A 24,777-nucleotide genomic window follows, 5' to 3' on the forward strand; every position below is an offset into this window, starting at 1 on the left:
TAGAGTTATTTCATGAAGAGAGAAGGGCTGCAGCGTAGGAGGAAAATACGCCATTAAGTTGATAAATGTCACATTAACGAGATTGCAATAAATTAACAAATGCTTTCGACATTTAAGACTAGTTTTCCAAATGCTGCAAGCTCTGTATTACACACTCTGTATTTACATGCTGCATGCTCTGCATTTACATGCTCTGCATTTACATGCTCTAAATTTACACGTTGCATGCGCTGTATTTACATGCTGCATGCTCTGCATTTACATGCTCTGTATTTACATGCTGCATGCTCTGTATTTACATGCTGCATGCTCTGTATTTACATGCTGCATGCTCTGTATTTACATGCTGTGTATTTACATGCTGTGTATTTACATGCTGCATGCTCAGTTTTAATGTTGCATGCTCTGTTTGTACATATTGTGTTGTTGGCTACCAGATGATAAACTCACCCCACCTCCCTTGACACCCCCCCCCTCCCCCCCACACATAATTTTGCCTGGAAAAGCCTAATTACTCTTAATTGTTCTTTTCATATGGATGTGTGTCAGGGCAGCCTTAAACAACAGAGCCCCCCCCCCTTATCTAAATGACAATTGGTGTAAATGGAGCATTTCGGGGGGGGGAAATTTCATTTAGTGATTCTTCTTCTCTGCTGCAGATTCATCCGCTATATTGTATTATCCATTGATATCAGATATTGATCCGATTGGTTCGGCGTCACCATTTCCGTCTGTTTAAGGCTGGTGTGTCCCCCCCCCCCACACACACACACGCACACACACACACACACACACACACACACACACACACACACACACACGCAGGCCTGGTACGTGTCCCTGGGTTTGGACAGCTCTCTCTCTGACACCCCGTCAGCGTCTTGTGTTTGACGACCATCAGAGCTCAGTGTGTCCTGTGGGTTTACAACTTCTGGGGGTGTAGTAGTTAGGCAAATGGTACGGCCGAGGGTGGGGGGTAGTGGGGGGGTAGTAGAGTGTGTGTGTTATCGGGCACACAGACTTATTCGTGACATTAATGTCAGTGTGCAACTGCCGTGGACAAATAACAATTTTTATACTTTTTGTTTTTTAAATTGCACCCTTTTTTTCAGGGGGGGGTAATTGTGGAATGGATCTTTTGTGGTGCCGTCCTCTGCCGTGTGTGTGGTGAGGGGGGGGGTCTCCTTTCTAAGAGCACATGGCTCCCACCAAACGGAGGGAAAGTCTCTGCTACTATGAGCAGCCCAACACAATTCTGTGACATCACAGATGACAATCGCCATCAGATAAAACGGGGTCGCCGCCCCGCCCCCCCCCCATCAATGGAGCCACTAAGTGGGCTGCAGCCGAGGTCAGTCGATGGCAGGAGAGAAAAATGTGCCATCGACATTTAATAGATCCATTCCGATACGGAGCGTCACAGTGGAAGCAGCGAGTTCTCTGTAAAACATTGAAGGTTCTCTGGTTCTGATTCTTCACGCCTCCTTTTAAAGCCGTAAACACTGCGAGCAGAACCACCCGCTGTGGTGACGGAGGTGACGGAGCTCGGTGACTACGTGACCTTTGAATGACCTCTTAGTATGAAGCGTATGAAGCTCTCTTTCCCACGAGAGGTCATTGAGCCGGGGGGGCAGATGTGGGAGGAGACTCTTGCAGCCAGCGGCCCCCACCACCCCGTCCCCGAAGGACAGACGAAGCCTCGGCTGCTCTTCTCTCTTTCATTATCGGAACTCAAGAGTATTTCTGCAGGTCCAGACAACCTGCCGTGGATACAGTACCCGGCTAATTATAGGGCGCATTTCAAAGGCCCTGCCCCCCCCCCCCCCCCTCCTAGACAGACAGTGAGACGGCCCAGACCGCCAATCAGGGCTCAACGGTGAGGATTGCCCCGGCTTGGGGGAGGGAGGGGGGGCAAATAACATGCCATGTCTGAGGACAGTTCAAGAGTCAGCGAATAAACTCAAGTTAGAAACCAATGAAAAGTTTCTATTGGCTGAAGGAAGACGAGCCGATGATGTCATCGTGAAGTTTGCAGGCGACGCCGCTCCAGTGAAGCACTCGTCTTGGACCCCCCCCCTTCCCCAAACACATGCTCCCTCAAATTGTGCTGCGTGGCTGGTGTGATTGGGGGGGGGGGGGGGTGTTTAAAGGGTGGGCGTGTGTTTGTTTATCAAAGGAGTCGTGTTGTTAAATTTAAGGTGTTTCATTGCTTCTGCTCGGGGGAAATGTGCGAGTGATTACGGTTCTACATTCCTGCGGCGGGACCCTCCACGTTAGGGCGCAGGGGGGGGGTAGAGGGGATAAGGGGTGGGGGGGGGGGCGTCTTTACACCTAACGTCCCTCCGCAGCACTTCTGTGTGTTTTCTTAAGTTGGGGGGCTGCAGGAAGATTTTTCCTGTTTTCGCACCGTCGGGTTCCTGCAGGAGGAAGTTAAGCTCTGTTTGTTGATGGTGAGAGTGGATTGTTTTTAGGGGGGGGGGGCACGATAAGTTATCTGCTTCGCCCCGAGTCATTACTCTTCATGGGGCGGAGAGGATTCAAGCCTGAAGAGCGAGGGGGGGGGCTCATTCCCCCCCCCCCGGGCCTCAAGAACAAACCATGAACCGCCTCCATCTTGCTCCCCATTAGAGTCGGGTTTGAGGTTTGTGGCGCCGCGGGTCAGCGCGCCGTTAAAACACGATTAAACCGCCAAAGTCAACGGCGTGGGCAGATAACCGGGGTCACTTTATACCCTTTACTTCCTCCTCCGGTGGGGGGGGGGGCGAAATCACTAAGCTGCTGAACAGTACAGTCGAGCGATTTGTTGTTGCTCCATAAATCCATGCGACCTCTGACCTCCGTCTGAGGGCTCTGATTTTATTAACCTGTGGAGTGAATTACAGAAAGGAGGAAGAGTTTAAAAGCTGAAGGTTTGTTGTGACCATATTTGGACTTCGAAGAGACAACGAGATGCCAGATATGTCTCCAGTAGAGACCTGTCAATCGCAGTAAGCCCCGCCCTAAAGCGTCCCCTGCTTTATGGTCTGTTTGACTCTAAATGGACCATCAGTCATTTGGTCTGATTCTGATTCTGGTCACTACAGAGAAGTAGAGTCATTTCCTCATAGACGTCTATGGGAGCAGAGGAGTCGCCCCCTGCTGGTCACTACAGAGAAGTAGAGTCATTTCCTCATAGACGTCTATGGGAGCAGAGGAGTCGCCCCCTGCTGGTCACTACAGAGAAGTAGAGTCATTTCCTCATAGACGTCTATGGGAGCAGAGGAGTCGCCCCCTGCTGGTCACTACAGAGAAGTAGAGTCATTTCCTCATAGACGTCTATGGGAGCAGAGGAGTCGCCCCCTGCTGGTCACTACAGAGAAGTAGAGTCATTTCCTCATAGACGTCTATAGGAGCAGAGGAGTCGCCCCCTGCTGGTCACTACAGAGAAGTAGAGTCATTTCCTCATAGACGTCTATGGGAGCAGAGGAGTCGCCCCCTGCTGGTCACTACAGAGAAGTAGAGTCATTTCCTGATAGACGTCTATGGGAGCAGAGGAGTCGCCCCCTGCTGGTCACCGCAGAGAATAAAATCCCTCAGTGCCTCTTCTGTAAAATAGTGTTCTTGACCCTGCTTGTAATTTCAGAATAAAGGTCTTTGTCACTTCTCTCTCCATCCAGCTGTTATTGACTGTAACATCTGCTCCTCCATGAAGCTCTTATTCTCAACACTGCAGCAGAGACTCCCCACTGATTAAATAAATGCAAAGTCTAGTGAAACCAACTTAACCGAAGCGTCCCGTCTACAACCTCCTCGCCGCATTCCGTCTCCGTGGCGACCTGAGCAAACATCAGAGGGCCGCTAAGCTTCTTTTTTTCTTTCCTTTTTTTTGGCCCCGCTGCTGCTGGCCAGAAGCCTTCGAGGGCCAACTCGTCTCTAAATGATATGATCTCCCACTCTGTGCTCCTCCGCACCCCCCCACTGACGGGCCTCCACCCTCACAAAGACCGACTTAAATATTACGCAATGCGGTTCTAAGGAGACTGTTCAGATGCATCTCGGGATCAGGAAGATAAAGAAAAATTTTCTTGCTGTTGGAAAGTCGTTGGAGGGCGTTAACAGGAAGTGAGCGCGTCTTTTATTGTGTAAATCCCCCCCCAGTTGTATGGAAAGATGAACCCGACTCGTTGTCCCTAACAGGAAGGAAGCGGGAATTTGCCCTCTTTGCCACGCAGGTGTTTAGACTGGGATCCGTCTGGAATGTGACCCCCCCCCCCCCCCCCCACCTCAAGCCAGTGGATCCCGCTGAAAGAGCCTTTTTCCATCAATCATCCGAGCGTCACGTCCAAGCAATGTAACAAAGAGGAGAACACCTGTGGGGGGGGATGTTCTCATCCCAGCAAACCGGAACGCTTAGAAGCAGGAAAGGTTGTGGGAAATATGCGCATTAGCTTTCCTAGGATAGAAGAACGGGGCAGTTTAAAGTCTTGAGTCACGTTAGCTTAGCATAGGCCTCCTTTTAAAGAGGACATTTACAGAGAAACCGTGTGATGTGGTCTGATGACGTCCGAGCCGTCGCCTCTCCTCAACCGAGCACGCGTCAGGTTCACCCTCGTCCTCCGGGACGCTTCCTCGCCACCGCATCCGTCTTTTATTCCTGCCAGTGATTTCTGTGCCGGCCGCTGCCTCAGGCGCTTTGTTGTACTTTGTTCTTCCCTCTCGCTCTCGTCTTTGTGTCCCACTTTCCCGCTTTGAGATTCAGCCAGTCAGCTGACCTGCTTCACTGAGCAGTTCTCACCATTACACTTGAATTCTGTCTATACAGCGTGAATGAATGAATTCAGTCTATACAGTGTGAATTAATGAATTCAGTCTATACAGTGTGAATGAATGAATTCAGTCTATACAGTGTGAATGAATGAATGAATGCATAGTCTATACAGTGTGAATGAATGCATAGTCTATACAGTGTGAATGAATGCATAGTCTATACAGTGTGAATGAATGCAGTCTATACAGTGTGAATCGATGAATGCATAGTCTATACAGTGTGAATGAATGAATGCAGTGTGAATGAATGAATGCATAGTCTATACAGTGTGAATGAATGAATACAGTGTGAATGAATGAATACAGTGTGAATGAATGAATTCATAGTCTATACAGTGTGAATGAATGAATACAGTGTGAATGAATGAATACAGTGTGAATGAATTAATTCATAGTCTATACAGTGTGAATTAATGAATGCATGGTCTATACAGTGTGAATGAATGAATGAATACAGTGTGAATGAATGAATGCATAGTTTATACAGTTTTAATGAATGAATTCAGTCTATACAGTGTGTGTGAATGAATGAATTGAACAGTGACAACAGTGAACAGGAAGTGACCTGATGTAGAGGGGCAAGCGTCTCTGGTAGAGACCTGTCAATCACAGTAAGCATCCTCTAAAGCAAGACTCCTACTGACACGCACCTCTTACCATCAGCCCGACTGGGTGGTTCTGACCCGGGGGGGCTGGGACTTCCCCTGACACCCGAGCCCTGAAAACCTGCACGGAGTGAGTGGCGCCATTGTTCCTTCTCCACAATGGAGGAGCAGAGTTGGTTAAGTTTTCCCGCTCCACCTGTCCCTCTGAAGCAGTGGTGTTAGTTCCACCACAGCGAGCATGTTCACGGGGGGGGGGGGGTCCACTCAATGAGCGCTTCACTCAGTCAAACAGTTCAATGAAGCACAATCTACTCGCACAAATGGAATCTGGATCTACGGATCATTTTCATTTGCTGGATCATTTTAAAACGGGCCTTTAAAGGGACGGTCCGCTGAATTTGAGGGGAGCACCGATACAACGTGAAAACATGTTGTTCCCATCAGATGTTACATAATTAAATATACAAAGCCTGAGAAGCTTAAAGGAGAACAACCCTGTGGAAACATGGGCGACTCCGCCTCCCTCTCTGGGGATGGAGGACTTTAGTTTATGTATTAAAAGAAAAAAAGGTTTAGGGGCTGAAAACAACATTTTTGCGTTAACAATTGATTGAGGATTAAACCAGATGAGTTTTGATTAAACCTCCTCGTGAGGAGCTCAGTGAGAAGGTTGGAGGTCACTTTCTGTTCTTGTGCTTATCGCCGGGGCCTTGAAGCTTCTCCTCCTCGGTCGAGTTGTGAGAAGGAGACGGCGAAACCAGGAGTCATAACACACGAGAAGTGAAAATGACGCACGCCGCGCTACAAGGAGGCCAAAGGTCGCCGCGGAGCTCTCTGGTGACCTCGTGGTTTCTCTTTCGAGCTGACGTTTCGACGGTTTGCGGTTAGTGGGGGGGGGGGGAATATCTCCTGGAAATACATTTTGATTCATTCATGGGAAAAACCGTTGGACAGAACTCTCTGTCCAACGCAGAGCGTCGTCCAAAAGCCCCGCCCCCTTTTCACCGTCTCTTTTGGAAAGCATGTTGCACGAGACAAATATTCCTCTGATTTACTCTCCTAAAGTGACTGTGAGGGGCAATCCGGCTCCTGACCCTCCACCGGGGGGGCGAGTCAGACGATCCCTCTGGAAGAGAAGAGGCGCATTAAAAGCCTTGTGCAAATAAAATGCACCTCCCCGCGTCTCTTTGTGCCGGCCGGCTTCCTGCCAGCTGGCCGGGCTGCTGGGAGGTTTTGTGTGTGTGTGTGTGTGTGTGTGACTCATTGCTTCTTCCATTGAGGAAGCACAAAGCTGCACTGGACCCGACAAGGCCCGTCCTGACCTCCACAGCGAGGTCAAGGTCGAGGATCGTCCGTTCGGCGGCGGGTGTCACTTTGTCCGAAGGGGAAACGCGCTGACGGTCTTTGATTAGAATCCCTTCACCGCGCGTGTCCTTTAAATCTCTTTCCGTTTCTTTTTTTTTAATTATTGCTCCTCTCGTTTGTTTGCTCTGGAACCGCCGGCCTGCGACGGACACGCCTCGTTTATCACCTCGATGGCGTCTTTCCTTCGTCCTCGTCACGAGGGCCTCGCCGTTGTAGTTTGCGGCGTGTTTTTGCTTAACTTTTTTTTTTGGAGCAGGGGTGTTTTATTTTGAAAGGGCTCGGTTAGAGGTGGATCAAAGACTCGCTCAATTCAGAATAACACGCTGAAATCAGAAACACATGCAGGTCGTAGCCGGCGAGGCGGCGTCGAAAGGTGAAAAGAAACAAACAGAAAGCAAATAAAGCGGCGCACCGGGCCGGATCACGCCGGCTTATCTGGAGCAGCAGCTTCTCGGCTGGGATTTGGGGATTCGTTGGGTCCCACGTAGACCCGGAGCGCTCGCCAGGTTATCGGGCCCTCGGCGTGAACCTAGGAACCGGGGGTGGGGAGTGCGCGGGGGGGAGGCGGCGATCTGTGACTCTGCAGATGGTGAAGTGGGCCACGGTTAGGACCCTGTGGCCCACCGAGGACGGGACAATGGAGATTACGTGTCTGATCTCCTGGTTTAAGGACTGCGGGACACAGAGGGGGGGGGGGGGGGGGCTGATCTTTGCATCTTAACCACTGGATTTTTGGATTATAATTGTAATTTATTAACGTGGGGACATTATTTAATAATCATTACTGCCCCTAAAGGTTTGCTTTGGTCATTTTAAAGAAACGCCCTTTGACCTCCTCTTCAGCTGGTTTGTCTCAGACTGCAGAGAAACCAAATGGAACCAAATAAAACCAGTCAAACCCGTCCTCCCGCGTTCAGGCGAGCGGAGTCTCCGTCCTCTTTTTACGGCAGCTGTTTTGTTGTTTTTGTTGTTGAGTCATTGAACGAACCGTTCACAGAGGAGCCTTTCTTCTTCTTCTTCTTTGGTTTCACCAGGTGTGGGAATGTGAGCTTCACGTTCCTCCTTCGTCTCCGATGGGAGAGGAACGCGGGATCGAACCGCCGGAGCCGGAGTGAGAACTAGATCTGAATGAGTTCACGGTGTTCTCCTAATAAACATCCGAATACCCTTCAAAACCCTTAAAATGTCACTAAAACAAAGTGGAATCTTTCCTGGTTTTGTTGGCGGGAGCTTGAAGACTTGAGTTTCTCTTCCCACAGATTTAGTTTCCCACAAGATTTTGTTTTCACGACCTCTGCCGCCAGGACACCTGAGAAATGTGAGACGTTGGGAAGCGATCCAGGATGAAGGTATCCGGCGGTGATTTACCTTCGTCCTCCTCATCCGTGAAACACCGTTGGATTTATGACCTCACAGGGGGGGGGGGGGGGGGGGGGCGATTGGGTTTTTTCTGGACGAGCTCTGATTTACGGTCGGATCAGATTCCTTTGAGATGTTTGGAGATGAACCGAGGCGGCGAAGCCTTTTGATCTTATCAGATTCCACCGCGAGTCCAAAGTCCAGAGTAGATTTCACGCTGTGAGGAGGCTGGTGTGGAACCGTGGAAGCGCCCGGTCAGCGGCAGGGAGACGAGGTTCTTCTCGGTTTGTTTCTGCGTCACTCCAAAAATCAGAACGTCAAAAGACAAAACAATACATGTCTCTGTTTTTATCATAAAATGTAGAATAAATGAGTCTCTGCATGAAGAACAAACCATCTGTAGAACCTCAGAGTCCAGAGAGGAACGAAGGAACGTCATGACTGACATGGAGAAACCACAGGTGAAGGCGAGTAGGTCCAACATGAAACCGTCTCTCTCTTCATGGAGGTTGAAGATGTTTCTTCACGGTGTGAAAGCAGCATGTTTGACAGAGAACTTCCCTTGTTGATTCGCTCCTCCATCTTTATCTTACAGACTAAACGCACGTAACCAGGAGGCTGATGACCAATAACGCACAGGGGTCAGAAGGTTGCATCGTTTTCAGCCTTTCATCCTCTTATCTTTGACTTCTCATTAACCGGCGTCTGATAACACTTTTATTCCACGGCGCAGTTTCTTCCTGCTGCTCTTTAGAATAAATCCTTCTCAATTCTTCAGGTTCACTGTAAAATAATGAACGAGTGAAACGGATCCATATTAGCGGTCCGATGACCTGTGACCCCCTAAGAGGTCGCAACCGTCAGAGGAGGCGGCGGCGTGTGATGATGTCACAGCGGAGGAGTTTCCCCATCAAGCTTCGGGGGGGGATGTTTAATAGTTTTTCCTCGTGTACAAATCTGCAGTGCCGTGAATAAGCGTTCCCCCCCGACCCCCCCCCCCCGGATTACGATGCTTTAATCTGTGCGCCATGACGCTGTGGGATTTATCCTGACCAGCAGTTTACTTCTGGACCTTCACGTCGTCCTCCTTCTTCTTCCTAACCTCCTCAAAGGTGCTTTTTTGTCAAATAAATACAGATTTTATATATATATGCATATTAATCAGATCTGGTCTCCTGTTGTCCCTCATGGAGGGGGGGCCGATAGTGAGAGTGACAAACCCGGGGTGTGTTTGTTTGCCTCACCTCAGACACTTTAATCTGCTCGGCCCTAATCCCTCCCGCTAGGTGACACACTTCCGTGAAGTCGGGTGTCACCGCCCGGCGAGCCGTATCGGGGCAAAGACAAAGCATCTGTCTCCTTAATTAATATTCACTCACAAGCCCCGCCCCCCAAAGACCAACGAGAGTGACATCTGGTGTTTTGTGGGTCGGCGACCCCGAGCCGGAGCTCAGACCCTTTGAAACACTCGTGGTGTTTGTTTTATCTTTGAGAATCACTCACTAGATTTCCAGTGGAGCGCTGGAACTGAACATGGTGAGTTTATTAATCCTCAACATCAACGGCTGAGGGCCACTCCTGTACTCTTCTCCCCTTTCACAATAAAAGCCCCAGACACACGACTGTCCCCCAGACGGAACCTGAATTCACGCCCAGAAACTCTGCTGCGTATTTGCTCCGAGTCAACAACATCCTGAGCGAATGTCTCCTGAGAGCGTCTCCACTCTGTGAGGGGGGGGGGGGGTTGTTTGTCTTCTCCTCGGTGTGTTCGGGGGCCCTTTTTTCTCGATCCCGGGCTGGATTGACGTGGAACGTCCCGTCACGCACACATGAGCGCGGCGTCGCGTTCCCCCTCGGGCAGAGGAGGGCGTGGAGCCGGAACGCGATCCGTCCGTCCACGCGGTTTCCCTTTCGCTCTTTTGCTTTTGATTGGACGTTTGCAGACTTTTGCACTCGGTCGGCCCAAATTACACAGCCGGCCTTCAGAGGACGGAAGAAAGGGAGGCGGGGGTGTAATTGTACCCAAAACTGGCTTCTACTTTACCTTTAGTTTAGTCTGTGCTCTCTCGCTCTCTCGCTCTCTCAGGCCGAGGAGAGAAGGAATCTCCGGTTCAGGATCCAGTGAGATGATCCGGATCGGGGGGGATGGGGGGGCGCTTGTGTCTGTGACGGCCCCCTGAGCGAGGCAGATAGTTTTAGTTGCTTATTTGAGGCGTTATTTGTTTTCTATGCAGGAGGACGGACACACCAGGGACTGAAGATGTTTGTTTAAGTTATTATCTCGTGAAATGGGCCATCGGAGCCGAGGACAATCAAATCGTCTTGCTTGGCCGCTTTCGGTATGGAGGTCATGCCCCCCCTCCCCTTCCTCCCCCCCCCCCCACCCATAAAGACACACGTTACAGAGTAACGCCATTGGCTGAGATGCCACGCACTCCCGGGCCAATAGCGCACGGCTCACTAGAAATATAATCAACCTGTTTCCTAAATGTATGAAGTAATCGGGGGGGGGTTAGAAATCAGCTGGCGGCTTGTTAACCCCCCCCCCCCTGGTGGGATCGGGGGAGGAGGTGAGTGTGGTTCTGGCGTCCGGACCGCCGTCATGTGGGCTTTGCTCTGGGTTACGTAACGTGGGGGGAGTCTGGGCGGTGACCTCATCACCTCGGAGCGAGTCCTCGTCTGAGGTTCTTTCTGGGAATGTGTGTCTGAAACGTGAGCGGGGGGGGGGACGGGGGGGGGGGCGGGACCCCTGGTTGATGAGAGAAAACCACGGAGCGTTTCTTCGGTAACCTCGTGGTGTCGAGGAATTCTCGTAATCCTTCGGCGCTTTGAAGTGGAGGGAAATAAAGTGACTGGCGCTAAGGAGGTTATTTTTAGCGTCCATCTGCAGAAAGGTGCTGAGGGGGTTAAAGCAGTCCGACCTGTCAATCCCATTAAGCCCCGCCCTAAAGCATCCGCTGCTTCATGGTCTGTTTGACTCTAAATGGACCATCATTTACTAAATGAACATCATGCTGTGTGTGAACTATGGAGTAGTCATTTCCTCATAGACGTCTATGGGAGCAGAGGAGTCGCCCCCCGGTGGACAGGAGGGGGGGATGCAGCCGTCTTTAACAGCATCTCGTACAGCGAGGCGTCTCTGGTCGACATGTGGACCGTACGCTCCTGGTTGGACGTGCGTGGCGGCGTTCCCTGAGGGGGGGGGGGGGGGGGGGTGCGGAACAAAGCTCAAGAAGTTGGAGAAAGTAATAAAGAGCCCCACACACACACACCTTTAACTGGCCCCATGGGCCTAGTGTATCCCGATGTTACGGGGCAGTGCTCCTGGGACTCATGAGCCTCGACTCCGGAGTGTTATCTATATAAGGTAAAAGAAAAGGATCACGGAGGGGGGGGCAGAGATTGGCTGATAGAAGAGAAATGAAACCTAAACTGGAGTCCGTTTGATGTGCTCGTCCACTGATCCATGAAGGATCCTCCATGAGGTGGAATAAAGCCCAGCTTCACACACACACACACACACACACACGGGTCATCTCCATGGAGACGTGTTAGTCGCCAACCTGCGGGTCTGAAAAGTGAAGTTAAACCTTCACGTGTTGAAGCTGCATTTTCTCTCCTGACCAGCAGGGGGCGACTCCTCTGCTCCCATAGACGTCTATGAGGAAATGACTGTTGATTTGTTCCAACATTGTTTACTTAGTCTCTAGTGTCACGCCTCAATACAGCATGATGTTCATTTAGTAAATGATGGTACGTATTTATGTTTATACACAATGTATTGTTGATAATAAAGTGTGTGTGTGATCAGTCCTGCTGGTAGTGCAGAAGGTTGGGTTCACACACACACACACACACACACACCTCGCTGTAGGTTTGTTTGTTCAGCTGCAGACGAGGTCGTCCTCGTCCAGTCGAGGGGAAGTTGTGTTCCGTAGTTTCCCAGAAGCCTCAGCGGGGCTCCGAGGGAGTTTCGGCGTTGTTGCTCTTCGGGGGAGGGGGGGCGGGGTCGAGGGGGGGCCGAGGCCTCGCCGAGCAGATTTAAGGGCTTGTGTGTTTTTATTACTCGGGCTGAAGCTCCCACAGGTGCTTTTTTAGGGGAAAAGATCCCAAAACGACTCGTTATTATTACGACTCAACTTGTTCTCTTTTTCTTGTTTTCCTTTTTTTGGGTAGGGGGGTTAGGGGGGGGGGGGGTACTCTGTGACAAATAACAGGAAATATCCACTAGAGTTTCCACTGAGAGAGCGATAACTTATCTTCTCCTGCGCGGCGTGATGCTGCAGACCTTTTAAAAAGAAGCCATCTTTTCTGCTGCTCGCCGGTGGTCCGACGTCTGCAACCAGCCAACTGAGCGCACACGCCCTTTCCTCCGGGGGGGGGGGGCAGTCCTGGACGAAGGTCTTCTATCATAAATAAAGATGTGAGCGTTTACTCCCGTGTCAGCTTTTCAACAGAGAAGATTCTGGGTGGTTCTTTCTCTCTATGGCCTTCATTTCTACTTCAAAATAAAAGTCCATCACTTCTTTGGAGAAGGCGAGCGTGACTGTCGTGCAAAATACCACCGTCATGGCCCAAGGAATCATTGGAAGAAAGAGACTCAAGTTGGATTTCTATGGTCATTTATACAGTATATGGACACTCACAATTTATTATTTATTGCAGAAACAACTTAGAATAAACGGCTCATTGGGGGCTTAGTTTAAAATGAGACGTGTTGAATGAAATGTTTTAGATAATCACAATTTCCAGCTTCGTTTCTGCTTCTTTTTCTGGCGGAAACGTTCGTCACGTATGACGAGTTCAAGGACTGTCAGAAATATTAAGACATATAAGGAAAATGGCTTATTATCCACAAGGCCCGGCAGCATGTCCGCGGCCCCGCTAGGGTCCAGGGACCGCCTCGGCTTCATGGGGGTCTGCAGAGTTCTCCTTTGACACTTGAAGCTTTAAATGTTGCGCTTTGCGTGCGTCTCTGGTTTAAAGTGCACGCGCGTTCATCGATGGCGTGCACGTGGTCTCGTTCGCGGAGTGATTCACCCCACGAAAGATGAATCTCTCTGCCTCCTCACTTTACTTCTTCGTGTCTTATTGTTCTGGTCGTCGTGGAAACGTAATTTCAGTCTTCCTGTTCGGGACACTTCGCTCTCAACTCTTCTTTTTCTTTAAGAAAGCAGCCGTATTCCGGTAAGCTGACTGAGCAGAAGCCGCTCACGTGATCCTCCCGGTCGGTTAACTCCTTCCGTCCCTCCCCCCAAAACCAGGAGCTCCTTCTTTCCAATTCTTTTGGACCCGCCTTCCTGCCGGCGTGCAGGTCAAAGGTCATTTTCATTTGATGGACCAGGTGTACCTGAAGGATCTACGGGAACCCGGAGAGGGACACGCCCCTTCCTGTGTGTGTGTGTCATTAAGGTGACGTGAGACTCTGCAGCCAATCAGCAGGAAGGAGCCCGATCGCCAGAAGCTTTAGAAACTGGCGGCTCTCCATTTTCTCGATGACCCTCAAACACATCATTTGGCACAAAGACTTCCCGTCTGACCCCTGACCCCTGACCCCAACCACATCAAGAAATGATTTTCAAAAGAATAAACCTTCTAGTTTGCCGTGTCTGAATAAGCGGTGAACCGAGGACCTGGACCTTTATTTTGTAGTAAAACAAAAATAAGAGCCTCAGCGTTCAGCGGGTCTGTGCGTTGGAACAAGAAGCCCGTCACTCAGCACCTTGTGCTCGGTCGTCATAGCAATGGAAAGAGTGACATCAGCGGGACTCCCCTCCTCTCCTTCCTCCTTCCTCCCTCCTCCTCCTCACAGACAGTTTGTTGGTTCCAGGTCTTTCTTGTGTGGGCTTGTGTCTCCGGTCAGAAACACGAGCACACGCACACCTGTGCCGATGTCATCTTCCTGCCGCCATGATGTCATCCGCTCGCGTACGAGCCACAGCGTGTCGACGCGAGGAATGAACATAAAACGGACGATAAATAGATGAAATGTGTTGAGGGACAAGTGTCAAAGATGTGTGAATGATATGTACATGCATAACATGTGTATATATACACATATATATACTGTGTGTGTGTGTGAACATCTCAAAATCAATGTATAGATATTTGTTAAATCTATGAAATGATTGATAAATCCTCCTCCTCGTCCTCAGCTGGAGGATTATCTGCTCGTGGTTTTATTCTCTGCCATTAGAGGGATTCCCCTCTTCGTGTTCCGTCGGCCGACAGCAGACGTCCTGTATTCATTTCCGGCCGACAGATGCAGATTATTTCACTAAACTGCTTCTTTCTTTTGAACGTAGTTGCTTCCGGCTGGTTTCAGGTCAGCAGCCTCCGTTTCCTCGTCTGTGTGTGCGTTTTATTTGAGTAGATGTTAAATGGAACTTCTGAGCAGGTTAGTGTCGCGGCTCTTTGATATTCTTTGTTTGAATCCTTCTGGGATTATTAGATTATTATTATTATTATTATTATCATTAGGGATTAATCCCAGAAATGAATGACGATCGCTTCTATGGATCAAAAAACAATTAACTGAACTACACAATAACTGTTCTGTTGATCTAAATAGTCTTTGTAAGTCTCTTTGTTTATGGTTTATTTCAAAGATTTAGAGACTCTTGTCTCTTTGTCTTCGTCCAACGATACGTCTGATAGACAAAGGTTGAGAACCTCACTGTTATAATCTGTTAATAAAGTTGTTATAGTGGTAGATGGGGGGGGTCCTGTTAACATTTCTTGTGGTTTGGATCGCGCTGCCTCCCCGACCATAAACAGATTAGTGCAGTGGCTCCGAGTGCTGGAGGCCATCTGCACCCGCTGCCGGGGGGAGGGGGGAGTTGGGGGGGCAGATGCTCCAGCGGGGCAGTAGGGCTGCAGAGCCTCCTGCTCTCCCACGGCAGCGTTCTACCACCGCCACTCGTCCCCTAGCTGCCTAGCTCACTCACTAGCTCCCTAGCTCACTCACTAGCTGCCTAGCTCACTCACTAGCTGTCTAGCTCACTAAACTAGCTCCCTAGCTCACTAACTAGCTGCCTAGATCACCCACTAGCTGCCTAGATCACTAAACTAGCTCACTAACTAGCTCCCTAGCTCACTCACTAGCTGCCTAGCTCACTAAACTAGCTCCCTAGCTCACTAACTAGCTCCCTAGCTCACTCACTAGCTCCCTAGCTCACTCACTAGCTCCCTAGCTCACTCACTAGCTGCCTATCTCACTAAACTAGCTCCCTAGCTCACTAACTAGCTGCCTAGATCACTAAACTAGCTCCCTAGATCACTAAACTAGCTCCCTAGCTCACTCACTAGCTGCCTAGATCACTAACTAGCTCCCTAGCTCACTAACTAGCTCCCTAGCTCACTAACTAGCTTCCTAGATCACTAAACTAGCTCCCTAGCTCACTCACTAGCTGCCTAGATCACTAAACTAGCTCCCTAGCTCACTAACTAGCTCCCTAGCTCACTCACTAGCTCCCTAGCTCACTCACTAGCTCCCTAGCTCACTCACTAGCTGCCTATCTCACTAAACTAGCTCCCTAGCTCACTAAACTAGCTCCCTAGCTCACTAACTAGCTCCCTAGCTCACTCACTAGCTGCCTAGATCACTAACTAGCTGCCTAGATCACTAACTAGCTTCCTAGATCACTAAACTAGCTCCCTAGATCACTAAACTAGCTCCCTAGATCACTCACTAGCTGCCTAGATCACTAACTAGCTCCCTAGCTCACTAACTAGCTTCCTAGATCACTAAACTAGCTCCCTAGCTCACTCACTAGCTGCCTAGATCACTAAACTAGCTCCCTAGATCACTAAACTAGCTCCCTAGCTCACTAACTAGCTCCCTAGCTCACTCACTAGCTGCCTAGATCACTAACTAGCTCCCTAGCTCACTAACTAGCTCCCTAGCTCACTCACTAGCTGCCTAGATCACTAACTAGCTGCCTAGCTTACTAAACTAGCTGCCTAGAAAAAAAATCCTTGTGTGATTTTTGCATTTTGTTCAAACAGTTTAATTTCTTGAATATTGGTCCTCACTCGCTTTTGTTCCTTCCATCAAGTGCAACCTAACGACGGCTAATTGTAGGTGTGTGACTGTGAGGGAGGGGGGGCGGGGTCGAGGGGGGGCGGGGTCGAGGGGGGGTTGGGCTCCTGTCTGGGACAGAACTCGGTGAAATTACAAGGCAGAGGGCTTTCCTCCTCCTCCGGCCTGCGGGCTGAGGGTGATGGAGGGGGGGGGGGGGGTGATGGGTGGTGTCAGGTAGGACGGTGCTTGGCCTCACTTTTCGGGGACAATTCACAGGGATTCTCAGCGGAGAAATAAATGAGGAGGAAGTTTGATTTTTTTGCATAACATCTTTGTTTTCTTCTCGCCTTCGGCTCGTGTGGTCTTTGGCCTTGTGGGGGGGAGGGGGGCTTTACAGCTGAGCGAGGCTCCCCCGTCACCCCCCTACATTAACGTGTACTAACCATGTTACAACCAACCAGCAGCGCTAACCTTAGCGTAGCTTAGCGCCGATCGACCCAAACCCCAAAACAAGAGTTTTAAAAGCGTTTTGCTTTTTTTCTGGAGAAGAAAATGAAAACATGAATTCAGACTTTTTACAAACTGCCGTCAGCGCGGAGCAACATGTGTGTACATGCATGCATGTGTATATATATACACACACGTGTGTTTGCGCGTGTATATTAGTGATTATTCCCGACATGTAAGTGGTTCTACTGGCGTGTGAAGCCGGGGAAAGTGAGTCGGGCTCCCAGCCGGTGGTCCCCGTTGTCTCTTTGTCTCTTTGGTGAGCTGGTGTTAATAGTTCATCTCTCAGCGGGACGGTGAGCCTACACCCCCCCCCCGCCCCCCCTCGGTGACTCAGCTGATCTCAGGTCAGCTCGTCTCACTGTGTCAAGACGGATCAAATCAATTAGTTTACAAGATATTCAACCTTTTTTTCTTGATTTTACTTTTAATACTTAAGATCTTTCTCTACAGTTATTTAACGGAGACCGTAAAGTAAAGTAGTCAATCAACACGAGCCCACAGACCCCCCCACATCCCCCACACACCCCCTCGTCGTCATTTTACAGCAATTTGCAGGTCTTGTTGACCTTTTGACTTTTCTCACTATGTTGTTTGTGTGTGTGGCAGAGTTTCTTTTGTTGGTGTTGTTGTTTTGGGGGGGGGGGCGTTTAAACAGGATAATTGACTCCTGACACGCAGATTTTATTTCACCTGATTTGTTCTCTAGAAATAAACTTGCAATAAAATGAGATTAAGAAAAACAATAAAATTAGAAGCATCAGCGATAATTTACCAGAACTTCCAAGTTTAATTCTACTCTGCAGCTTCTGAATCTTTTAGAGCTTCTCTGTGACCCGAGGAGACAAAAAGCCTGATTTTGCATATTGAAGTATAACATGCCCCCCCCCCCCCCCCTCCCCCCCCCCCCCCCCCTCCTCCAACAGCGGTGTCCGACCTGGACGTGGAGAGCAAGCTGACGTCCCACTACCGTTCCCCGTGGCTCCAGCAGAGGAACGCCTTCCGGCCCTCCAGCCGTCCACCATGTGTGGTAGACCTCCACAGGCAGGCCGGCCTCAGCCTGTGGGCCCCCCCCCACCGAGGTGAGCCCCCACCTCATCACCAACTTATCCCTCCAGTCAGGTGTTCAGGTTGTCGTCGTGGTGCCGCCCTGACCTCTAGTGGACGTTTGCAGCCGCTGCAGCACACGAGGAGCCACGAGCAGCTGCAGGCGGTTCAGCTCCCGGTTTGAAAAGTTGTTTTGTCGCTGAGATTAACGGGGATTCGTTTCGTTTCGAGTTGCGCTTAAGTGACGGATGGAAGCGCGACTTCGAAATGACTCGTTTTGTGAGTCTGGCGTCTCCCGCCGCTGCCTCGCTGTGACTTTCCGTTTCCGTGGCGATGAGACGTTCGTTCACGCGGTTCTCCCTCGCAGGTCACCAGAGGAGACGATCGGGCAGCAGGGAGCGCAGAGTCACCGTCGCCACGCCGGCGTCCGCCCCCGCCCCCGTCGCCCGGCAACAGAGCTTCACGGATCTGTCCACGGTGCGTTCTAACCGAGTGCTTTCTGGTTATGATCGCGGCAACATTTTAAACATTTTCTCATGTCTTTGTTTTCCAGAACATTTCATAGAATTTGTATTTACTATTTTCTATTATTATTCTTTGCTTCGAGGGTTTCGTATTTGTTTCCTGACCTTTTGGGTCCTTTGTTTGGGTCACATTACAGCAGCAGTTCACACTTAAACACGTGATGTTTTTCATCTGAGCTAAAAGTCTATGAACACTTTACAAGGAGTTTGTCCCACTTAAAAGTCATTTTTGTCCTCAAACATTCTCCCCAATTCTGACGTTTAGTCTGTTTTCCTCCCCGAGTCTTTTTTAATCCTATTCATAGTCGTGATTTGAAGGCGACGCCTGAGTGCAGCTGAGACTTTTATCTAAAAGTTTCCGTTCTTTTGTCTTCTGAGCCGCCGAGAAGCTCGTTAGCTCGGACACGGGTAACCGGGAGACGTGTGACCTCATGACCTCCACCTCCTGCTCCATCACCTCCAGTCGCATTGATCATGTCAAACAGGCCCCCGCACGCCTTCACCCCCCGTGTTGTTGTTGTTATTTGTATGTGTGTTTATGTTAAAAACCTCCATGTTCATTTGTATTTTTGTCCTTTTTTTTGTTGTTTTTGCCCCGTGCTTCAGTTCGAATCCACCCGCTCCTCCTCCCCCACCGAATGCTGCCGCTTTTCTCCCTGGAGCAGAAAGGTAGTGGTCCCCTCCCTCCTCCCCCCCCCCCACCCCCTCCCTCCTACCTCCCCCCTCCAGCACTTTATTCACCTCTCGTCTCTGTTCGTCTCTTTTGAAGTGCATGCTCCTCTCAGGTCGTCGGCTTCCTGCTCCGACCCGTCAGACACGTCACGTGACGTCACGTGGCGACGCCCCCGTGACCCTCCGGGTGTTTAGCATGTAGAATGTGGGGAATGTGTGTGTGTGTGTGTGTGTGTGTGTGTGTGTGAGGGCCACGGTCACAGCAGCCAAGGGCTCTTAATGATGGGGGGGGGGTCGGCTTCCTAGAGCTCAGTCCCGTCATTACCCATGATCCCTCTGGGCCTGCACCCGCCTCTCAGGGAGCCGAGAGGTTTCTGCCTGCGTGCCCTTCATTTATTCATTTTTAACGTTTGATGCCTGCTCGTTTCCTTTCCTTCATGCTTCCTCTGCCCTTGCATCACGTCCGCTGTAAATTCTCTCTCTTTTTCTTTTCTTTTCTTCCTGTTTGGGAGAAGTTTCCACGGAAACCAGTTTCTTTTGTGGCCTTTAGTCTTGTGTCAGGGTCTCATTGGTCTGCTGGGAACGGAGAGCACAAAAGGCTGCGGAGCTGGCTTTAAATGGGGGGGGGGGGTCTGGGAACCTTCAGCCTGAGAATCACTCCCAGTTTCACGTGTTCTTCTCTGTGGGAACCTCAAGGTAAGAAGTTAATAACGGACTAAATTGGTTTATTGTGGATGATGAGTAACCGGGGGTTTGAGTCTGAGTTGGGCCTGATGGGGGGGGGCCAGATTATTCCCCCTCAGATATTTCCAGAGAGTTTGAGCTGCATGTTGGGATTTGAGAGTTGGTTTTCTGTGTGCTGTTTTTTATGCTGTTCCTAAAGTTGGTGCTGGGAACTTTTTTTTTCTTCAGCAGTTGATTTCAACCTTTGTTGATTGGATTTCTTCCTCTGAATCTGCATCTTCTGTCTCTGTAACGCATGAGCTTCTCTCTGGAGCGGAGTTTCATCTCTTTTCACTCGTCCCCCCCCCCGCCTGACGCCTTCTCACAAAAACCTCCATCTGTTGCAGGCCGCGACCTCTGACCCCGACTCCGACGAGGTGGCTCTGGGCCACCGGCCCAAGTTCCCCGTCCCCAACACCCCCTCCACCCTGGACAAGCAGACCAACTGGTCCGGAGCGCTGCCGCTGCCCACCCCCGAGGAGCGGATGAAAACCAGCTCTCAGGGCGTCAGCTCGTGCCTCATCCCCATCAACGTGACGGGTACGTCCAAAGCAACGTTAGCCTCCCTTTTAGCAACGCTAGCCTACCCTTAGCTCTTCTTAAAGGTCACGGGGTCACATTTCTGGGGTCAATACGTTTGCTGTATTTTACTTTTAGTCAGATATCACTCTCACACCCGTCTGTCAAATGTGAGCCAGGAGGCGTTTGGCTTAGCTTAGCACGAAGACTGGAAGCACGGGGGCTAACACTAACCCTTCACTGGTAGAAACACTATTCGGTTCAACAGGAGGTGATAAAATCTGCATTTAAGTAAATATTTTGCAGCTAAATTAAATTGTTTACAGGATATTCAACCTTTGGTTTTTCATTCAGCATTTGATTCATATTAATTTACAGCTTGTATGAAGGAAATAAAGTTGGCATGAATATGAGTTCTGGGTTCCCCTGCAGAATAATGCAGCGCCCTTCTTCCAAAAGTCAAGCTAAGCTAAGTTCCCTCGCTACAAAGAGTCACGTATTCATCTTCTCATCTAACTGTTGGCAGGGCAAAAAATAATGTTTCTTCAGATAAAAAATGATACTAATGAGCTTTAAATGTGCTGGTCAGGGCTGTTTTCAGCATTAATTGCTAAGCTAAGCTAACCGTCATCTTGCCATTGGTTCACATTGATAAGAAAGCTAACAAGCTAACGCTTTGCCAGAAGGCTAACGCGCTTGTTTCCTAAAAGGTCGAGCTGTTGTTTTAACATTTCCTGTTGCTCTAAGAAGGATTAAAATGTGCGTCTGCACGTCAGTTGTTCCCCTCGTGTTTCCCTCTTTCTTATTTATTGACAGAGAATGAAAAAATAGAGAAAAGTGCAGATGAATTTGCAGTAAATGGAGTTCATTCTTACAGCAGAACTATTTAAATGGGTTTGAAAAGTCGTGCAGAATAATCCAAATATCCGGTTGTGTGATCTTTATTTTACAAGTCAACCACATCACAACAAGATGAGATATTTATTCTACAGATGCATAAATCTCCTCCTAATTAAAGCAGCTAATTTGATTTTTTTTGTATTTGCATTTCAACAAGAAGGCAATTCAAAGTGCTTCACATAGGAATCAAAAAGAAGATAAAAACCGTGAGGAATTGATTAAAAACAGACATTGAAACAATGACTAAAGATGTTGCTTTTACCCACAATGCACTGGTCATCAGCTCCTCTTGACTTCTCGCTCCCTCGAATGCCAATTAGTTCCCTCCGGCCGGCTGAAGAGGTGATTCACTCACCGAGTCAAAAGAAGAGTTGTAGGACTCGCATCGTAAGCAAAGTGCAGCCATCGCCATGGCGCCGAAAAGGCCTGACCCGCCGTCACATGGCCGTGAGGGAGGAGGAGGAGGGAGGAGGAGGGGGAGGAGGAAGCAGCTCATCACAGAGATCCCTTTGACGTCTCGTCCCTGTTCGCAGGCGTCGGCTTCGACAGAGACGCCAGTGTGCGCTGCTCGCTGGTCCACTCGCAGTCGGTGCTCCAGAGGAGGAGGAAGCTGCGGAGGAGGAGGACGGTCGCCGGCGTCCCCCGGCAGGTGCAGCGAGATCCGGGTACGTGACAAAGACCTTTCACAAGTTCAACTCGAAGAAAAGTCCTCCACAGGTTCGACTGTTACGCTCGTCGGTCACTGAGTCGCTCTGTTAATAATCTCCTCTAAAGTACGTCGTGGACATGAGACGCGGGGAGGCGCCTCCTCGGCGTTATTTTTGGGGCGTTTCATGCTTTTAATAGCCAAGCGACAGACGAGATGACAGGAAGCGAGGGAGGCGAAGGAATGAGAACAGATGCAAGTTCACGATAGATAAAGTTCTCATCAATGAGAGAAAAGGTCGTGCGGCTCATTTTGCGTTTCGTTCCACAGACTCCGATGACTCGCCCGGCTCCAGAGAGCGCACGGTGATCGTTCACGGTCGGGACGCCGCGGCCCACGGCGAGGAGCTGGACGCCCGCCTCGGCACGCGGGACTCCGGCTGCCAGACCGAAGACTTCCTGATCTCGGCAGCCCCGTCTCGGAGGAGGATCAGGTCCCAGAGGGGCCAGGCCGTCGCCCTCTCCCACTCGGCGGGCGACATCCTGCTGCTGTCGGACGCCGCCGACGCCATGTTCCGCGCCACCGTCGGCGCGCACCTGCGCTCCCGCAGTCTTCCCCGGGACGGCGCCCGGGTGGTGCGGGACGGGCACAGCGAGGAGGAGGAGGAGGAGGAGGAGGAGGAGGACGCGGAGGACTTCCTGCCGGGACCCAGGGAGCTGATCCTGGCGGCCCAGGGAGGCGAGGGCTCTGACCACCGGGCCGCCTCCGACCACCAGCGCCGCCCGAAGTACGAGCCGCTCCCGGGGAGCCCGGAGCGCAGCTGGATGGAGCGGAGCAGGAAGGCCGGCATGGGCAGCTGCGAGATCTCGTCCAGCTCGGACACCTTCAGCAGCCCCGTCCACTCCGGCTCCGCCGCGGGGGTCCGGCTCGACCACAAGGACGACCACCAGTCCTCCAGCGGCAACTGGAGCGGCAGCAGCTCCACCTGCCCCTCGCAGACCTCGGAGACCATCCCCCCGGCGGCCTCGCCGCCGCTGACGGGCTCCTCGCACTGCGACTCCGAGCTCTCGCTGAACGCCGGCGGCCAGGGGCTGGACGACCACGGCGGTTTCCTCCCGGACCCTTACCAGGGGCTGCGGACCCAGCGCGCGGGCTCCTTCTCCTCTGCGGCCATGGACATACTGGAGGAGGCCGGGGATGGCGCCCCCGCGGGGGGCGGCGAGTGGGGCTACGCCGACGCGGGGCGCCCGCGGGACTTCAGCCCCGAGCCGGAGAGCAGCCTGGGCTGCCCCAGCTTCACCAGCATGGCCACCTGCGAGAGCAGCTTCTCCGACAAGCCGCCGTCGGAGAAGGCGGACGCCGTCTCGCACTACTCCGTGGACACGGAGGGCTACTTCACCTCCATGCACTTTGACTGCGGCATCAAGGGGAGCCGGAGCTTCTCCTACGGCTCCGAGTCGGACTACGGCGGCCACGCCAGCTTTGGCAGGCGCTGCCTCTCTTTGAGGAAAGCGAAGGCGAAGCCGCGTCCGCCGAAGAGGAGCTCGTCCCTGAGGAAGCTCTGCGGCGGCGGCGGCGGCGGCGGGCGCGCCCCCGACCGCGCGGAACCCAGGGCGTGTTCCAGGGAGAGGAAGCTGCAGCTCGCGCTGTCCGAGCCGCCGCTCGTCAGAGGGCCTCTGGAGGTCTGGGGCGTCGGGGCCTCGGCCGACCTGCCCGACCTGGGGGTCTTCGGCGCCGCGGACGTGCGGTCGTTCAAGGACGAGGGCGTGGTGCAGTCGGACTACGCCGACCTGTGGCTCCTGAACGACTTGAAATCCAGCGACCCGTACCGGTCTCTGTCCAACTCCAGCACGGCCACGGGCACCACCGTCATCGAGTGCGCCAAGTCGCAGGGGAGCGCCGAGTCCCAGACCTCCCGTCCCACCTCCCCGTCCCCCCCGTCGGCGGAAGGAGACTTGAAGCTGGCGGGCCTCGCCAGCCCGTCCAGCGGATACTCCAGCCAGTCAGAGACCCCGACCTCCTCGTTCCCCTCCGCCTTCTTCCCCGGCCCGCTGTCGCCGGGCGGCGGCAAGAGGAAGCCAAAGGTCCCCGAGAGGAAGTCGTCCCTCTCAACGGTGTCGCCGCGGCCGCCCTCCTGCCGAGGGGACCTGGAGCTGCCCGTAATCCCCCCCTCCCACCTCGACTTGCGTGCCCTCCTCGAGGTCCATGTCAAGCCCCCGGCCTGCAGGGCCCCCGTTCAAGTCCCGCGCCAAAACGAGCACAGAGCCCCGGCGTCGCCCGGCCCCGCCCACCCCATGCTCATCACAGCCACGGCGCTGCACTCGGTCCAGCTCCGACCCGTCGGCAAGGGCCGCGGGGGGCGCCGCGAGGACGACGAGGATGCACTCAGGAGCCCCCCGCGTCTCTGCCGCCCGCCCTCCGAGGGCTCCAGCGAATCCGCGTTCACCTCCAACGAAGATCTCGCGGGCGGAGAGTGTCGCGGCGAGACGGGGGGCGGGGGGCGGGATCGGGAGACGGAGGAGGAGGCGACGTCCGGGCCACGGCTGGAGGAGGAGGAGCAGGAGGAGGCGGCGGTGGACGGATATGAACAAGAGATGGCTGAAACGCCCGAGGCTTCACAGCTGCAAAGGAGTGAAGAAGAAGAAGAAGAAGAAGAAGCAGAAGAAGAAGAAGAAGCAGCAGCTCTCTCTCACAAAGTTCCCGACACTGAGGGCCAATCAGACGCCCCGGAAAGGAGTCCAGCCGGCGATGAAGGCAGCAGAGAGGAGGAGCGTGAGTCGGCCCAAAGCCCCTCTCGGGGCGCCACAGCCGGGGCCGAGGACCACCTCAGTAAAGGTACCTTCACTATCTTCATGTGTGTATTTGTGTTTTGTGGACACACCGTGTGTTCTAATGTGGATTTGTGTGCACAGACTCCACGTCCTGTGGAAGCGCGGCGCCTCCCTCGAGCGACGGGGACGACGCCGTGTTTCTGTCCCCCGCCAAGGCTCGGACCACCGAGGACCTGTTCGCCATGATTCACAGGTAGGCGCCGTGGCTGCCGGCCTCTTCGCTTTCTCCCGGCTTTACAGGGTCTTGATT

At 52.0% G+C, this 24,777-nt stretch overlaps 1 protein-coding gene across 3 annotated transcripts in view; it reads left to right on the forward strand.

Annotated features, from left to right (window-relative positions):
- The window catches only part of nhsa (Nance-Horan syndrome a (congenital cataracts and dental anomalies)), a 30,173-nt gene that overhangs the window by 949 nt on the left and 4,447 nt on the right, over positions 1 to 24,777 (forward strand). Inside the window, exons 2-8 of one of the 3 annotated variants that reach the window (XM_078108731.1) lie at positions 17,592 to 17,747; positions 18,080 to 18,189; positions 18,843 to 18,905; positions 19,979 to 20,171; positions 21,584 to 21,715; positions 22,027 to 24,531; positions 24,609 to 24,720. In XM_078108731.1, coding sequence (XP_077964857.1) covers positions 17,592 to 17,747; positions 18,080 to 18,189; positions 18,843 to 18,905; positions 19,979 to 20,171; positions 21,584 to 21,715; positions 22,027 to 24,531; positions 24,609 to 24,720 — 3,271 coding nt within the window. Of the gene's footprint in view, positions 1 to 17,591; positions 17,748 to 18,079; positions 18,190 to 18,842; positions 18,906 to 18,949; positions 19,605 to 19,978; positions 20,172 to 21,583; positions 21,716 to 22,026; positions 24,532 to 24,608; positions 24,721 to 24,777 lie in introns of those variants that run through there. The other 2 variants (XM_078108732.1, XM_040184627.2) reach the window with 2 other exon arrangements.

This window comes from Gasterosteus aculeatus, chromosome 8 (assembly GCF_964276395.1).
Source record: "Gasterosteus aculeatus chromosome 8, fGasAcu3.hap1.1, whole genome shotgun sequence".
In the NCBI taxonomy this organism is placed as follows: Eukaryota; Metazoa; Chordata; class Actinopteri; order Perciformes; family Gasterosteidae; genus Gasterosteus; species Gasterosteus aculeatus.